At 48.6% G+C, this 15,783-nt stretch overlaps 1 protein-coding gene across 2 annotated transcripts in view; it reads right to left on the bottom strand.

The window, feature by feature from the left end:
- Positions 1-15,373, bottom strand: part of LOC118087427 (protein-arginine deiminase type-2) — a 55,639-nt gene extending 40,266 nt beyond the window's left edge. For both annotated transcript variants that reach the window (XM_035120053.2, XM_035120054.2), the window contains exons 1-4: positions 15,254-15,373; positions 3,977-4,160; positions 2,883-2,955; positions 495-556 (exon numbers count right to left, since the gene is read on the bottom strand). In XM_035120053.2, coding sequence (XP_034975944.2) covers positions 495-556; positions 2,883-2,955; positions 3,977-4,160; positions 15,254-15,345 — 411 coding nt within the window. In that variant the 5' untranslated portion in view covers positions 15,346-15,373. The remainder of the gene's footprint in view (positions 1-494; positions 557-2,882; positions 2,956-3,976; positions 4,161-15,253) is intronic.
- Between the last annotated feature and the right edge of the window lie 410 nt (positions 15,374-15,783).

Below are 15,783 nucleotides of genomic sequence, written 5' to 3'. Positions count from 1 at the left end.
TGCTTTTTTTCTGGGGGGATGCAGGGGTATGCAAACCCCTAAACATCTGGTGAATCTAAGTTTGGCCTCATTGAGTGGCGGTAATTCAATGTGAGTAGGAAAGTGAGAGTATCCCTAAACATTTTTTGGGGGGGGAAGCACTGATCAGGCTGGTGAAGGGATTCAAAGCTGGGTTGTTGTTGTTTAGTCGTGTCCGACTCTTTGTGACCCCATGGACCAGAGCACGCCAGGCACTCCTGTCTTCCACTGCCTCCCGCAGTTTGGTCAAACTCATGTTCGTAGCTTCGAGAACACTGTCCAACCATCTCGTCCTCTGTCGTCCCCTTCTCCTTGTGCCCTCCATCTTTCCCAACATCAGGGTCTTTTCCAGGGAATCTTCTCTTCTCCTGAGGTGGCCAAAGCTGGGTTACCCGTGGCAATTTTTATTTATATTAAATCTCTTCACCACATCTTTGCAAATCTCTATGCAAACAGAAGCAGGAAGAAATGTTCACCTTTTTGGGGTGGTTCTTCTCCACCACCCCATCGCGGTCAGCATCGACATCCAGAGAAATCTCTAGAAAAAATACAAAAGTCAAGTCAGCAAGCCCTCCCCACTTTGTGGCATATCCGGGACAATTCCTGTATTGTAAAATAGCCATGGGGTGGTAGAGAGAAAAGCCAGATTATTGGGTGGTTTCCCAGTTTCCCGATCCATCTATAACAGTTCCATGCTACCACTGTACTCTTTCCCCTAAGATCCCAGCCTTCATGGATCTGAATGATGGGCTTATTTAAAATAAAAACCTAGGAAGCTGCCTTCTGATGTGTCAGAGCTCTGGTCCACCTACCCCAGCAGTGTCTACACTGGCTGGCAGCAGCTTCTCCAGGGCTTCAGACAGGGAATCTTTCCCCAGCTCTACCTGGAGATTCTGCTGGGGATTGAACCCAGAACCTTCTGCATGCAAAGCAGGTGCTGCACCACAGAGCTAGCGCCTCCTGCTAAAAATAATGCAAGGTGCTAGTCCTCAAGGAGCACACAGAAGAGGGAGCAAGCTTGTTTTCTGCTGCTCCAGAGGGCAGGACCCAAATGGATGGATTCAAATGAGGAGATTCCGACTGAACCCTTAGCTTAGGACTCCCTCGGAAGGTGGTGGAGGTTTTTAAGCAGAGGTTGGAAGGCCATCTGTCATGGATGTTTTAGTTGAGATTCCTACATTGCAGGGGGTTGGACTGGCTGACCCTTGGGGGTCCCTTCCAACTCCACAATTCTATGATTCCAAGAGTAAGGAACAAAGCGTGTGTGTGTGTGTGTGTGTGTGTGTGTGTGTGTGTGTGTGTGTGTGAATTCAAGAGTCCAGTAACATACACCCCACCCACCTTTCAAGGAGGGCCAACTATCCAGTTTCCCAATGGCATCCGGACCCATCATGTGAGACAACCCCAGCATTGCTGGAGAGCTGTTTTTGCTGCTGCCTTGGAGACCAGAGGGACAACGCTCACAGCTACGGTTTCTCTGGAGCGACAGCCACAAGAGCCAGCGCAGCTGGGCTGGAAGGAGCTCCCTGCTTTCACAAAAAAAGGCCGGAGCAAAATGAATACAGTCGTGCCTTGGTTTTCAAACTCCTTGTGACTCGAACGTTTCGGCTCCCGGAAGTGAGCGTTCCTGTTTGCAAACTTTTTTTGGAAGCCGATGTGCTCCTGCGCCTTGGTTTTCGAATGCTTTCAGAAGTCAAATGGACTTCCAGAATGGATTCCGTTCGAGAACCAAGGTACGGCTGTAGATAAAAATTGCTCCACCGCCTCCACAACCACCACTGATAAGTTCTTCCAGATGTAGCCAGGAATTCCAGGGAGACAACTCAGAGTTGTTTTGTTTAGCAAGAGTTTAAAACCGCTTGATAAGAAGCATAGCATAAGAAAGATCCTAAAAACAGCCTGCACTATCAGGCCAATGGCCCATCCAGCACAGCATCCTGTTCTCACACTCAATGGCCAGATACCCCCATGGGAATTCTGGAAACAGGACCCAAGCACAAGAGCCCACCGCCCTCCAGCAGTTTCCAGCAACTGGGATTCAGAAGAACGGCAGCCTCCATTCGTCTTAGCTGCGTCAGATGAAAATTCCTTGGTGGGGAGACAAAAACTGCCTCTTTGCAGAGGGCACCAAACTGGGAGGGGTAGCTAATGCCGCAGTAGACAGAATCAGGATTCAAAATGACCTTAACAGATTGGAGAACTGGGCCCAAATTAACAAAATGAATTTCAACAGGGACAAACGTAAGGTTCTGCACTTAGGCAGGAAGAACCGGATGCACAAATATAAGATGGGGGACACCTGGTTTGCCAGTAGTACATGTGAAAAGGATCTAGCAGTCTTAGTGGAACACAAGCTTAACATAACAGTGTGATGCAGCAGCAAAGAAAGTTTATGCTATTCTAGGTTGCACCAACAGAAGTCTCGTGTCCCGATCAAGGGATGTAATCGTACTACTGTACTCTATTCTGCCTTGGTCAAACCACACCTGGAATACTGTGTCCAATTCTGGGCAAGGCAATTTAAGAAGGATATTGACAAGCTGGAATGCGTGCAGAGGAGGGCAACCGAGATGATCAAGGGTCTGGAGACCAAGCCAGATGAGGAATGGTTGAAGGATCTGGGTATGTTTAGTGTGGAAAAGAGGAGACAGAGGTGACAGGATAGCTGTCTCTAAAATATATCAACATCAGGAAGAACTTTCTGACAGTGAAACAGTGAAACAGGCTGCCTTGGGAGGTTGTGCACACTCCTTCACTGGAGGTTTCTAAGCAGAGTTTGGAAGGCCATCTGGTCCTTCCCTTACTCTATGATTCTAGGGGAAAAGACAGAGAAAGAGAGGGCGAGAGCACATCTTCCTACTTACCAATTCCCGTCAGGAAAACGCCAGCTTGGTCAATGGGGTGGCCTCCATTCTCACCATAATAGCCCACAGTTACCTGAGGAAGGAAAGAACGTACAATGCAGAGTTAAAGTTTTGAAAAGCCAAAGGAACAATGTGGAACGATATTGACGAGCTGGAAGATTTGCAGAGGGGGTTGACCAAGATGATGACGATGGTCTGGAAACCAAGCCTTATGAGGAATGGTTGACGGAGTTGACAGCGCAATGGCCTCCCTCGGAAGGTGATCGATTCTCCTTCCTTGGCAGTTTTAAAGCAAAGGTTGGATGGCCGTCTGTGATTCCTGCATTGCAGGGGGTTGGACTAGATGATCCTCAGGGTACCCTTCCAACGCTACAACCCTAGGAAATGGAAAAGGGATCCAAGGATACGTTGTGCCAGATAAGGGTCAGCTCCATTGCTGCAGGTTCACCGCCAGTCCTTCCCAGCTGAGAGCTCTCCAGTCTCTATGCCAGGAACATAACTGCCCGCCTTGGTATTTTTGAGGATGAAGCTTGCAGCGTTAGGGGACTGGCACAAAACCACAGCCCTTGCCACACCACAGCCCCTTTAGAAACACCAAGAGTGATTTCAGTTTTGCAATCAGCTGCAAGCAGAACTGAAACAATAGATTCACATGACCCTACACTTTTGCCCCTCCTCACAACTGCCAAGAAAACTGGTGCATGTTTATTCAGCGGCAGCTGATGCTCCCTCAAAAGTGAATTTAAATTGCATCATTTGCATTTGCTCAGCAAAGGCCCCCATCCCTGCCTCGCCATGTGCCTGGTCCTGCTTGGTCCTGATCAAGCTGTACATTTGTAAATAAAAATCCTGCAAGTCCCGATACTCGAAGAATAACAGAATTGTAGAGTGGGAAGGGAATCCAAAGGGCCATCTAGTCAAAGCCTTTGCAGTGCAGTAATCACAGCTAAAGAATCATAGAAGGGACCCCGAGGGTCATCTAGTCCAACCCCCCTGCAACGCAGAAACCACTGCTAAATGCTGCCCCTGCTTGGAATGCAAAACTGAGCCTACCAGGAGCTCAGGGAAGCAACGAGCGCGAGAATGCCTCTTACTTTGTTGTCGTTGGCTTCGGTGCTAGGACGCGTCATCCTTATACTCAAGGTGGTCTTGGGGTCCAGAGGCCACTGCGTCCCGCCATTGGCGGGGGCATGCTCCGACTGGCCGTCGCGGACGATTTCAACCTCGACATCATCCGAGTGCTTCACGGCAAACGTGACGGCATCAGCAGGCGCTGCTCTGTAAGGGAGCAGGCAGAAGGAGGGTGGTCATGCGAAACTGGGTGTTTGCAGGCACAGAACCCTGAAACTCCCCCCCAGTCTTTGCCCCAGAGAGCCTACAATCTACATTTGCATAGACTTCATTTTCTGGTCACAGCCACAACATTGCCCAAGCTTTGACTTTCCTCTTCTTCCTCCATCTTTTTCGCCGGGAAGCGCCTGGAACCCCCGGAGTCTCTTGCTGCTTGGAGCCCGGGGTGGTGCGCAATAGGAAGACTCCAGTCCTCATGGTTTTGAAGGGTGAGCCAATTTAAATAAGAACAGAGGAAGTTGCATTATTACTGACCCATAAGTCTACCTAGCACATTACTGGCTTCACTGACCGACAGAAAACAGCTCTCCAGCTAGACTGGTGACTGGGAGCAGCCGCCAAGACCATATAACACTGGTCCTGAAAGACCCACATTGGCCCCCAGTACATTTCCGAGCACAATTCAAAGTGTTGGTGCTGACCTTTAAAGCCCTAAAAGGTCAGTATACCCCCATCATTCAGCCCGGACACTGAGATCCACTTCTGAGGGTCTTTTGGCAGTTCCATCACTGCAAGAAGTGAGGTTACAGGGAATGAGGCAGAGGGCCTTCTCGGTAGTGGTGCCAGGCCTGTGGAACGCCCTCCTGTCAGATGTCAAGGAAATAAACAACTATCTGACTTTTAGGAGACATCTGAAGGCAGCCCCGTTTAAAGAAGTTTTTAATGTTTGATGTTTTATTGTGTTTTATATATTCTGTTGGGAGCCACTCAGAGTGGCTGGGGAAACCCAGCCAAATGGGCGGGGTATAAATAATAAGTTATTGTTATTATTGTTGTTATTAGAGACAGGAAGTCTTTAGACCCTCTGAGGGATCAAACCTGGGACCTTCCGCATGCAAATCAGGTGCTCTCCCACTGAGCCACGGTCTTTTCTTTAAAAATAAAGCAAGCTTCTAGTCCTCATTGTTCTGACAGAAGGGCTGATTTAAACAGGAGTATAGAAAGGGACTATTGGGTCCATCTCATCTAGTGTCGTCTGCACTGACTGGCAGCTTTCCCCACTGCACCTCCTTTCATCACCCACTCGCCAGGTCTGTCAGCTGGCATGGAAGGAGCAATCCTACTCTGGGAGAACTCAACCCTTGAAAGAGAGAGCAAATTTAATCTTGCACACATGTGCTGGAAAAGACTCCAAGCCAGGAGAGCCAAAGACGTCTCTGTTAGCGGGAGAGATTGACTGCCACCACAGCTGTACAGTGAGCAGCAGAGTTCGCATGATGTGCAGAGCTCTGTCCCCTCCCTCGCCCTTTCCTATATATACCTGGCGACAGTGTGAGAAACTCAGATATATATAAGCTGAGTGCCAAGTGGCTCCTTAAACCAGGGTTACAGTTGCCAAAACAGAATGCCTAGTTGCCATTTTGGGGGCCAGGCGGCTCTAAAGTCACATTTGTCAATGTGACTTTTTGCTTCCTGAAATTCATTTCTGATTGCACAGATGAAATATAACAGATAGAATTCTACACAATGTGTTGCTAGTGAGGTATGCCCCTCCAGGTGGTGCAGATGTCAGGCGCTATCCTGGAGCCCTGGCATCTTCACTTGGTTGCAAGTTGCTGACAAGCCAGGTGCAAAATGCGCTTGGCGATTCTTGAAGCTTCAGGAGAGGCAGACATATGGACTCCAGCCCTCCCAACCGCAATAGACACATACACCAATAACATAGAAATACCATATTGGCCCGAATATAAGCCACACCTGAATATAAGCCGTACCTTTAAAATTGGAGGGGGGGAGAGAAAAAAGAAAAGAAAAGAAAATACCCGAATATAAGCCGCTCCATTCCTCACTGCTCCTGGCTGAATACTGGGGGGGGGGGGAGAGCCACGCTCTATTCCCGGCAGCCTTTCCCCTTCCCAGCCTGGAGGAGAGGACAAGGGACTACGCTGGCGCTGTTTGCCCTGCGCTCCCGGCTGCATACTAATGTCACTAATATAAGCCGCACTTCACGGTCGGAATTTGGGGGGAAAGTGAGGCTTATATTCAGGCCAACCCGGTAATATAGAATTTCTTATCATACCTGGGGTCCCTTCCAACTCTACAATTTTATGATTCCAATAATATGCCAGTTTCTTCTTGTGTTTCTCTCTCCCCCCCCCCCGAATTCTCCTTTGGATTGTTTTGAGGGGCACATTCCCTGTTCGACCGACAGCCTCTCCTTGCAAGACTCTATAGATTTCAGCTACTGAGAACTTCCTGCAGGAGCCCTGCAAAACCTAAGCTTCAATCCTCAAAGCAAGGACCCTGGCTCTGCTATAAACCAGAACAGGCTGTGTTGAACATGAACCGCCAGACGACACTGGTTTAAGAAAATACGATCTCCGAAGAATGCGATTATCATTGTTAAGCATCCTGATTTCTACACGCCCCAGCCTCAGGTTCGCTTTTGTAGTGCAGCCATGGGCTCCAAGGTCAGGGATGGAAACCTGAACCCCTTCCTCTTTTGGATCTTTGGTGGCTGGCTGGCCCACCCACTTCACCCTTTTGGGAGTCATTGCATAACACCCCTAAGCTTCCCACATCTATTTTTAAATGCTGCGTCAACTAGACCCCCTGACAGTGGCAGCTGGATAACCCACTGCAACTCCCTTGTGGGAGGAGGGGGGGTAGCTGCAGCAGTTGACACAGCAGATTGAAGTTGATAATGAGAAACCTCAGGGCAGTTGGAAACCACACAAAGCTTCCTCCTTGGTTACACCCAGGACTGGTGTCCTGTCGACATGCCCCCAAAAGCTCTGGGCAGTTGACATCCTAGCCCTGCTCTCTGAAAAAATGAGATTTCAGATGCCACCCAGAATCTCCCCCAATATATCACCCATAAACGAAAGAAATCGGAGTAATTTTTTTAAAAAGGATTTGCATTCATTCAACTACATTCCCAAACAGGCACCAAAACTATATTAAAGGTGCTCTTTGCACAACCTTAGATCTGACCTATGCAATCAAAGCGAGGAGGAATTAAAGAACCTTTTAATGAGGGTGAAAGAGGAGAGCGCAAAATATGGTCTGAAGCTCAACATAAAAAAAACCAAGATCATGGCCACTGGTCCCATCACCTCCTGGCAAATAGAAGGGGAAGAAATGGAGGCAGTGAGAGATTTTGCTTTCTTGGGCTCCTTGATCACTGCAGATGGTGACAGCAGTCACGAAATTAAAAGACGCCTGCTTCTTGGGAGAAAAGCAATGACAAACCTAGACAGCATCTTAAAAAGCAGAGACATCACCTTGCCGACAAAGGTCCGTATAGTTAAAGCTATGGTTTTCCCAGTAGTGATGAGAGCTGGACGATAAAGAAGGCTGATCGCCGAAGAATTGATGCTTTTGAATTATGGTGCTGGAGGAGACTCTTGAGAGTCCCATGGACTGCAAGAAGATCAAACCTATCCATTCTGAAGGAAATCAGCCCTGAGTGCTCACTTGAAGGACAGATCGTGAAGCTGAGGCTCCAATACTTTGGCCACCTCATGAGAAGAGAAGACTCCCTGGAAAAGACCCTGATGTTGGGAAAGATTGAGGGCACAAGGAGAAGGGGACGACAGAGGATGAGATGGTTGGACAGTGTTCTCGAAGCTACGAACATGAGTTTGACCAAACTGCGGGAGGCAGTGCAAGACAGGAGTGCCTGCCGTGCTCTGGTCCATGGGGTCACGAAGAGTCGGACACGACTAAACGACTAAACAACAACATGCAATCAAAGCAGATCCTTTATGATTTGCACTCAATGCACAAACACATATAAAATGCAATTTAAAAAATGCTGGAAATGCTGCCAGAGGGGATTGAACCTGAGGTGCACACTGAGCTGCAACCCTTGTCATAAAATTGAGCAAGATTCCAGTCCCCATGGTTCTGAATGCAGGGCTCATGTTAACTAGGAAGCTGCTTTTCAGTGAGTCAGACTGTTGGTCCATCTAGCTCAGCATTGTCTTCTCTGGCAGGCAGTGGCGCACCAGGGTTTCAGACTCAGGGGGTCTCTCTCAAGATGTGCCTGGAGGTGCCAAGGATTGAACCTGGGACCTTCTGCATGCAAGGCAGATGTCCTGTCCCTGAGCTATGACCATGCCCCTAGCCACTAAAATGTAAGAAAGCTTAGCCACAGAAGTCTGGGCGTTTTTAGTGTATCGGAAAGGGAGAAAAATTATCCTGCAGAGGCAAGCATTCTTTAAAGCCCTCTGAATTCCACTTCCAATGGCATAACTGACTTGGCAACTCCACTGCTTAAAACACACACACACACACACACACACACACAGAGAGAGAGAGAGAGAGAGAGAGAGAGAGAGAGAGAGAGAGAGAGAGAGAGAGAGAGAGAGATCACACAATGGGTGACGGTGCCATCTGCAAATGCCCCTGGCAGAAAGCCTGGCATAAACGCCTCATTCAGCGAGCAGGACAATGGACAATCAGCTGCAAACAAGCATTTGCAGTGACAGGGGAAGCTTACAAAGGATTACTGGGTTCTCTCTGGACGGATGACCGTTTAAAAATACAGACAGGCAATGGGTAAAGGGGCATCTCAATACAGTTCAGCTCCCAGAGCCAGTTTGCAAAGCAAGGGACAGGACCCCAAAACAAACAGCTAACAAAACAGACCTCTGAGCATATGCAAACTGCCCGCTATTCTTAGCTACCAAGCAACCAGACTACCAGCTTCTACATCTAGGATTTGGGATGAGAGGTACAGCAGGCATCCCCAAACTTCAGCCCTCCAGATGTTTTGGACTACAATTCCCATCATCCCTGACCATTGGTCCTGTTAGCTAGGGATCATGGGAGTTGTAGGCCAAAACATCTGGAGGGCCGCAGTTGGGGATGCCTGGGTTACAGAGCATAGGTTTCAAGGCAACCTTGAGCTCCAATGTCTCTTCCCCAGTCTTAGAAACTCAGGTATATAAGCTAGGCGTCAAATGGTTCCTTAAACCAAGGTTGCAGTCGCCAAAATGGAATGTCTAGTTGCAAGTTTGGGGGCAAGAGGGCTCTTATTTTTCAAACGATGGATTGATTCTCAGTTTAAAGATCTGGCTAGTTAAGTTAAGGTGACAATCTTGAGCTAGGTTAAGAACTTTGAGAATATAAAAAAAGAAAAGTCACTTGATCCAGGGGCAGACCACATATATACAGTATTAGCCAGTTCCGACCTCTTTTTCTTAATGGTGACACGGACCATTCATAACGTAGTAGGAATACTCTTCACAACTGTGAGCAGGGCATTGGGGTGGGGGAAGTGAAGGCAAGCGACAACAGTTAACTGTAGCGTCATTCACTGCTCCCGCTGCAGCTGCACAGAAAAAGCATTTTGGTTCCTGAAATTCATTCTGACTGTGCGGATAAAATAGAGCAGATAGAATTCTACAGGACAGAGCATTGGTGAGCAAAAAAAGTCAGGATCCAAGCATCCCCAGGCATGCGCCTCCAGATGGTGGAGATGTCAGGCGCCATCCTGGCTTGGTTGCAAGTGGCCAACAGCCAGGTGCAAAATGCACCTGAAGTTCCCCACTTAGATGTAAGATGGTAATCTGAGCTCATGCAAAACGCTTTTCTAGAGCCACTGAATGTTAAATGCTTTGAAGTCCTAGGGCTGCAGGCTGCCCATCCTTGCATTATAAAAAAAAGCAAAGTGGTGATGGAGGTAGCTAGGGGCAGTGAAGACCAGCGAGGGCTTAGTTCAGGGATGGGGAGCTTGCGGCTTTCAAGGTGTTGTTTAGACGCCCAACTCCTGCCAGCACCAGCCACCCTAGTCTATAGTCAGGGATGGTGGTAGCTAGGGGCAGTAAAGGCAAGTGAGGGTCTAGTTCACGGATGGGGAACCCAATGCCCTTCAGGTGATATTGGACCCCCAGTTCCCAGCAGCCAGTCTGGTGAACAGTCACCAGGAATGCTGAGACATTAAAATTGCCCACCCCTGCCTTTGGAAAGGCAGATTGGCGATGGAGGTAGCCAGAGGCAGGGAAGGCAAGCGGGGACCCTGTGGCCGTGCAGACAATGCTGGAATCTATCTCTGATAAGCCTCAGCAACCAGTTTGGTCAATGGTCAGAGGTTGGGAGGTGGAGGGCCACAGGCTGCCCATCCTTACGTTAGAAAACGGCAGAGCAGTGATGGAGGTAGCCAGCGATGGAGCATTGAAGGTAATAATACCTTCAGGTATTATTGCTGGATTTCAACTCCCAGCAGCCACCCCAGCCAACCGTCAGGGATTGTGGGAGTTTTAAAGATCTCAATCTAATACCTATGTTCCTCCCACTAAAGACTCCCACTTATCCCTATTCTCAGATTTCTCTAGATATTGTTTCCTGTTACTGCATTCCCAAGTAAATATAATTCAATAAGTATTGATGAATACTTTAATGAATTTAGAGGATACTGTTATTGGTTAGTTTCTGGATGAGAATGATGAGATAAATGTATGTTTTCTTTTTTTCTCCTTTCCCCCCCCTTCTCTCTTTCCTTTTTATTCTTTCTCCTTTGTTTCTTTGTTTCTTTTTTCCTTCTTAGGTTTTGGAATATATTCTTTCTTTTTTCTTTCTTTTCTTTATTATTATAATATAATAATAATAATAATAATAATAATAATAATAATAATAATTTATTATTTATACCCCGCCCATCTGGCCGGGTTCCCCAGCCACTCTGGGCGGCTTCCAACAAAACAGAAATTCTAAAATACAAAAATCCAATACAGAAATCCATCAAACATTAAAAGCTTCCCTAAACAGGGCTGCCTTGAGATGCCTTCTAAAGGTCTGGTAATTGTTGTTCTCTTTGACCTCTAGTGGGAGGGCATTCCACAGGGTGGGTGCCACTACCGAGAAGGCCCTCTGCCTGGTTCCCTGTAACTTGGCTTCTCGTAGTGAGGGAACCGCCAGGAGGCCCTCGGAGCTGGACTTCAGTGTCCGGGCAGTACGATGGGGGTGGAGACGCTCCTTCAGGTATACCGGACCGAGGCCGTTTAGGGCTTTAAAGGTCAACATCAACACTTTGAATTGTGCTCGGAAACGTACTGGGAGCCAATGTAGGTCTTTCAGGACCGGTGTTATGTGGTCTCGGCGGCCGCTCCCAGTCACCAGTCTAGCTGCCGCATTCTGGATTAGTTGTAGTTTCCGGGTCACCTTCAAAGGTAGCCCCACGTAGAGCGCATTGCAGTAGTCCAAGCGAGAGATAACTAGAGCATGCACCACTCTGGAGAGACAGTCAGCGGGCAGGTAGGGACTCAGCCTGCGTACCAGATGGAGCTGATAAACAGCTGCCTTGGACACAGAGTTGACCTGTGCCTCCATGGACAGCTGTGAGTCTAAAATGACTCCCAGGCTGCGCACCTGGTCTTTCAGGGGCACAGTTACCCCATTCAGGACCAGGGAGTCCTCCACACCCACCCGCCTCCTGTCCCCCACAAACAGTACTTCTGTCTTGTCAGGATTCAATCTCAATCTGTTAGCCGCCATCCATCCTCCAACCGCCTCCAAGCACTCACACAGGACCTTCACCGCCTTCACTGGTTCTGATTTAAAAGAGAGGTAGAGCTGGGTATCATCAGCATACTGATTTATATGATTTATATGATTCTGTATATTATGATTTATATGATTTTGTATATATGAATTTGTGTTTGGTATGACTGCGATCTCCGAGTATGTATGGATTGTATTTTAATTTTCAATCTTAATAAAGTCAATTGTAAAATTTAAAAAGGGGGGGATTGTGGGAGTTTTAGTTTAGCAACAATCATAGGATTTGTAGAGTTGGAAGGGAACTCAGGGGTCACCTAGTCCAACCCCCCTACAATGCAGGAATCTCAGCTAAAGCATCCGTGACAGATGGCACCAAAGTCCTCACCTGCAACCTAGATCATTTCAAACCCCCCGGGAGGATGTTTGGTTTGAAAGCGCCACCTCTCAACAATGGCACACAAACAATGTTTGCCATTGCAGGTTAAAAGAGCTGTGAAATCTGAACTAAAGCGCGTGACTGGGTGCATGCCGTGCTGGGAGTAAGCCCCCTTAACACAGTGGGATTTATTCAGGAGGAAAACATGCACAGGATCGTGCTCCTTCGGATGTTCGAATTTAGCAACGGAACCAACCCCAAGGCTCTGTTCTGCTCCTGAAATGCACAACCTTACACCCTAAAGGAGGTCCAACCCTGAGCATACGCAGAGTGCTGCTCTCTCACCACTGGACCTCATGCGCTGGCAGCAACGGGCATGCCTTTTCCAGGCGGTTCAAAGACATGGAAAGCATGCTGGAGTCTGGAAAGCCTAAAGGGTTTTAAATATATATATATACTGTGTATATATATATATATATTTGTCATTGAAACCTCTGTGCTGAAGACAGGACTCTTGACAGCCCTCCCTCATCAGAGGAAGGGACGACAGGTCACTCTCTCCATCTCTGGCACCCACTCACGACACCAAGAAACCCCTTACTTGAGCAGGAATTCGAAGGATTGAGATTTAATCTCAACACTCGCATGCTCCGGGAAAGGATTCCAGGGCTGACCTCAAACAGCTGCTTGGGGTGGCTGAGCTGACCACAGGAGAAGCTTTGCCGCAGGACAGGAGTAAAAGAAAGTGGATAATGGGGAAAAGAAGTACCGTAAGAGGAGCCTGATGGATCCTCTAGTCCAGTGATGGCGAACCTATGACACGCGTGTCAGACGTGACACGCAGAGCCCTCACTGCTGGGACGCGCCCCAACGGCCCATTCAAGCTGTTGTTGTTGTCGCCCCCCCCCATTTGTTCTCCCGCTCCTCCTCATGCTACAGCTAAAACCCGGATCCTTTTATGTTGTTGTTGTTGCTGGTAGCCAGAGATTGGTTTTTTAACCCTTTCTGTGCTGTTTTTTTCTGGCGCTTTGGCAGACTATGTCGGTGCTGCGTGTTAGTTCCAGTGAAGGTATTATTCGTCATTTATTTCTGTTCTCTTCCCCCCCCCAAAAAAAGCGCAGCAGCTTTGGGGCATCCCCCCCAAAAGCAAAGCAACCTTTGCACCCCCCCAAAAACCTCCAAAACTTTGGTCAGCAGCTCCCCCCAAAAAGCTCAACAACTGAGTTAGTCATGTAACTGATAAATAAGGGTTTTTTGGTTTGGTTAGGTTAAATAATTAGTTTTTGATTTATTAAATACAGTTATATATTACAATTATACATTTTTGTTATTTAAACTATAAATATTGCAAAATTATGGTGTTTTTTCTCGAAGTGACACACCACCCAAGTTATGCTCGGTTTTTTTGGCGAATATTAACACACCAAGCTTAAAAGGTTGCCCATCACTGCTCTAGACCCATCTAGTCCAGCATCCTCTGGCCAACCACGTGCCCCAAGCAGGATTCAAACACAAGAGCAACTCTCTCCTCCTGCCGTTTCCAGTAACTGGGATTTCAGAAGCATGGCTGCCTCTGAATGTGGAGGGCAGAGGAAAACCATCGGGTATAATAGTCGTCAATAACCCCCTTTTCCATTAGGAGGGGGGAATCATAGGAGGTGTCCTGGTGCTGAGAACCACAGCTAAGAGTCCAAAGCAAAGCAGGCTCCAGTTTTCCAGGAATGATCAAACTTCCGTGGAAAAATACAGCAGGGTGATCTCCCCAATGAGCCGCAGGTGGAGGAATCGGCAGAACTGCAGGTTAACACAGGAAGCTGCGTCACACCAAACACGAAGGTGGCTATCAAAAACCATAGGCTGTAACAAGTTCCATTCCTGCTCAAAGAGCAGACCAATTGAAGTTAATGGGCATGACTAACTCAGCTCCAGTGGGCCTGTTCTAAGTAATACTTAGTTGGCTAAGAGCTGACTATACAAGGCGTCAGGTGTGAGCAAGGCATGCTCCGTTATTCACTTAAATTTATCATTGCATGTATAGCCCACCTTTCCTCAAGGTTTCCCCCTCCCTGTTCTTAATCCTCATGGCAACCTTGTGAGGTAGGCTAGGCTGAGAGACAGTGAGCGGCCTTCGAGGTCGCCAGGTAAAGCTTCACATGGCTGAGCTGCATTTGAACTCAGGTCCTAGCCCAACACTTGCTTTTGGCTGCCTTGCGCCCCCTCTCCTACAGACACCCCAGAGGGCTCCCAGTCATGTTAGTCTTTCATCAATGAGCCAAGTCACTTAAGGGAGCTGCACTGGCATTCCTAAGCACAGCTTCGAAGCCGCAAGCGACAAAGAGCTCTGTATAGCTCAGAACCTTGCAGACCGCTTCACCAACCAGAGACAGAGTTTTCATACCACTACTCCTCAGCAAATAATTCTGAAAGGTTTCCGAGGGGCCGTAGGGGAAGGTGGGGGTCCAGGTTTTAAATGCAGCGCATCGGAAGCGGGTTCCAGTGGCAAACCACCACTTTTGAAACATATATCCCCAAGGATTTCATGCAGGGAGCCTCTCCCAGCCCTAGCTAGGACCTTCTGCATGCAAGGCAGCTGCTCTGCCACTGTGCAGGGGGTTTCACCAGACTCTGGAAATATTGGCAGCAAGGAGTGGGGTGGGGTGGGGCTCCCAAATATAGGGAAATGAAAATCGGAGCACCAATATCCGCCAAAAACAGGTGATGCTAAAGGAGGCTGTTTGCACCTAAGAAGATGGTGGAGAGACATTTTACTGGGAGGGGTGATTAGAAAGGGGGGGCATTGCTAAAGGAACTAAAGGAATATGGGTGAGGATAGGCAGGTGCCAGCATGGGGCTGGGGTGGGTAATGGTGAGGGTCCGGCAGCAAAACCAATAGGGGGTTGGGGGGTGTCAAGGAAGGGACTGCTTTGAAAAGGATTTCTTGCTGGGGGTGGTGGCAGCAGATGCTGGGCTAAAGAAAGGATGGGAATCGAAAATAAAGGCGCTTTTATGCAGTGGTGGGGGTCCCCTTCAGACGATGCAATTTTTTTGGGGGGGTGGAGCTATTTGGGAAGGAGAGATCCAAAAGGACCTGGAAAGTCGTGCTGGGTCCTTCTGGTGCGGCGGCGGGGGGGGGTTTCCCTTTCTGAAGATCCAAAACTTTTTTTTTGGTGGGGGGAGATGGAAGTATAGGCGGCCTCACCCATAGACGTCGGTGCAGAGGCGGGTGCCCACCACGCAAACCACCTCGATCCGGTTCCCGAACTGCAGCCGGAGCGTCCGATCGTGCCCCATCGTGCCGGGAGGAGCCGCCTCGGTTGGTCCCACAGGTGGCCACTGAGCCCCGTCGCCTGTCGGCCGCTGCCTGCCTAAGCCCGGCCCCGCCCCTCGGTGCGGGGTGGGGAGGGAGGCTGTCAATCAAAGCCATTTGAGAGAGAGAGAGAGAGAGAGAGAGAGCAAATCGCCCAGCTCTCCATTAAAGAGAGCGAACTGTATTTTTAGCAAAGTCGAGGGGCTGTTAAGTTGGTTGCGGAGAGAGAGAAGCGCCCGGCGTGGCGCCGCCTAGAGTTCACCTGGGGCTTAGCTCTCCCACCGTGCCTCTGAGCAGGTGAAGAGCGCATTTCTTTAGCATAGCTGCCAAGTTATCCCTTTTTTACAGGGATTTTCCCTTATGCTGAATAGGCTTCCTCGCGAGAAAAGCGAAAACTTGGCAGCTATGTTCTTTAGTTGCAA

The sequence above is a fragment of the Zootoca vivipara genome, chromosome 6 (genome assembly GCF_963506605.1).
Source record: "Zootoca vivipara chromosome 6, rZooViv1.1, whole genome shotgun sequence".
NCBI classification, from domain to species: Eukaryota; Metazoa; Chordata; class Lepidosauria; order Squamata; family Lacertidae; genus Zootoca; species Zootoca vivipara.
Note: the sequence above shows the minus strand (reverse complement) of the source record. Positions and strands in the feature narration are given on the sequence as shown.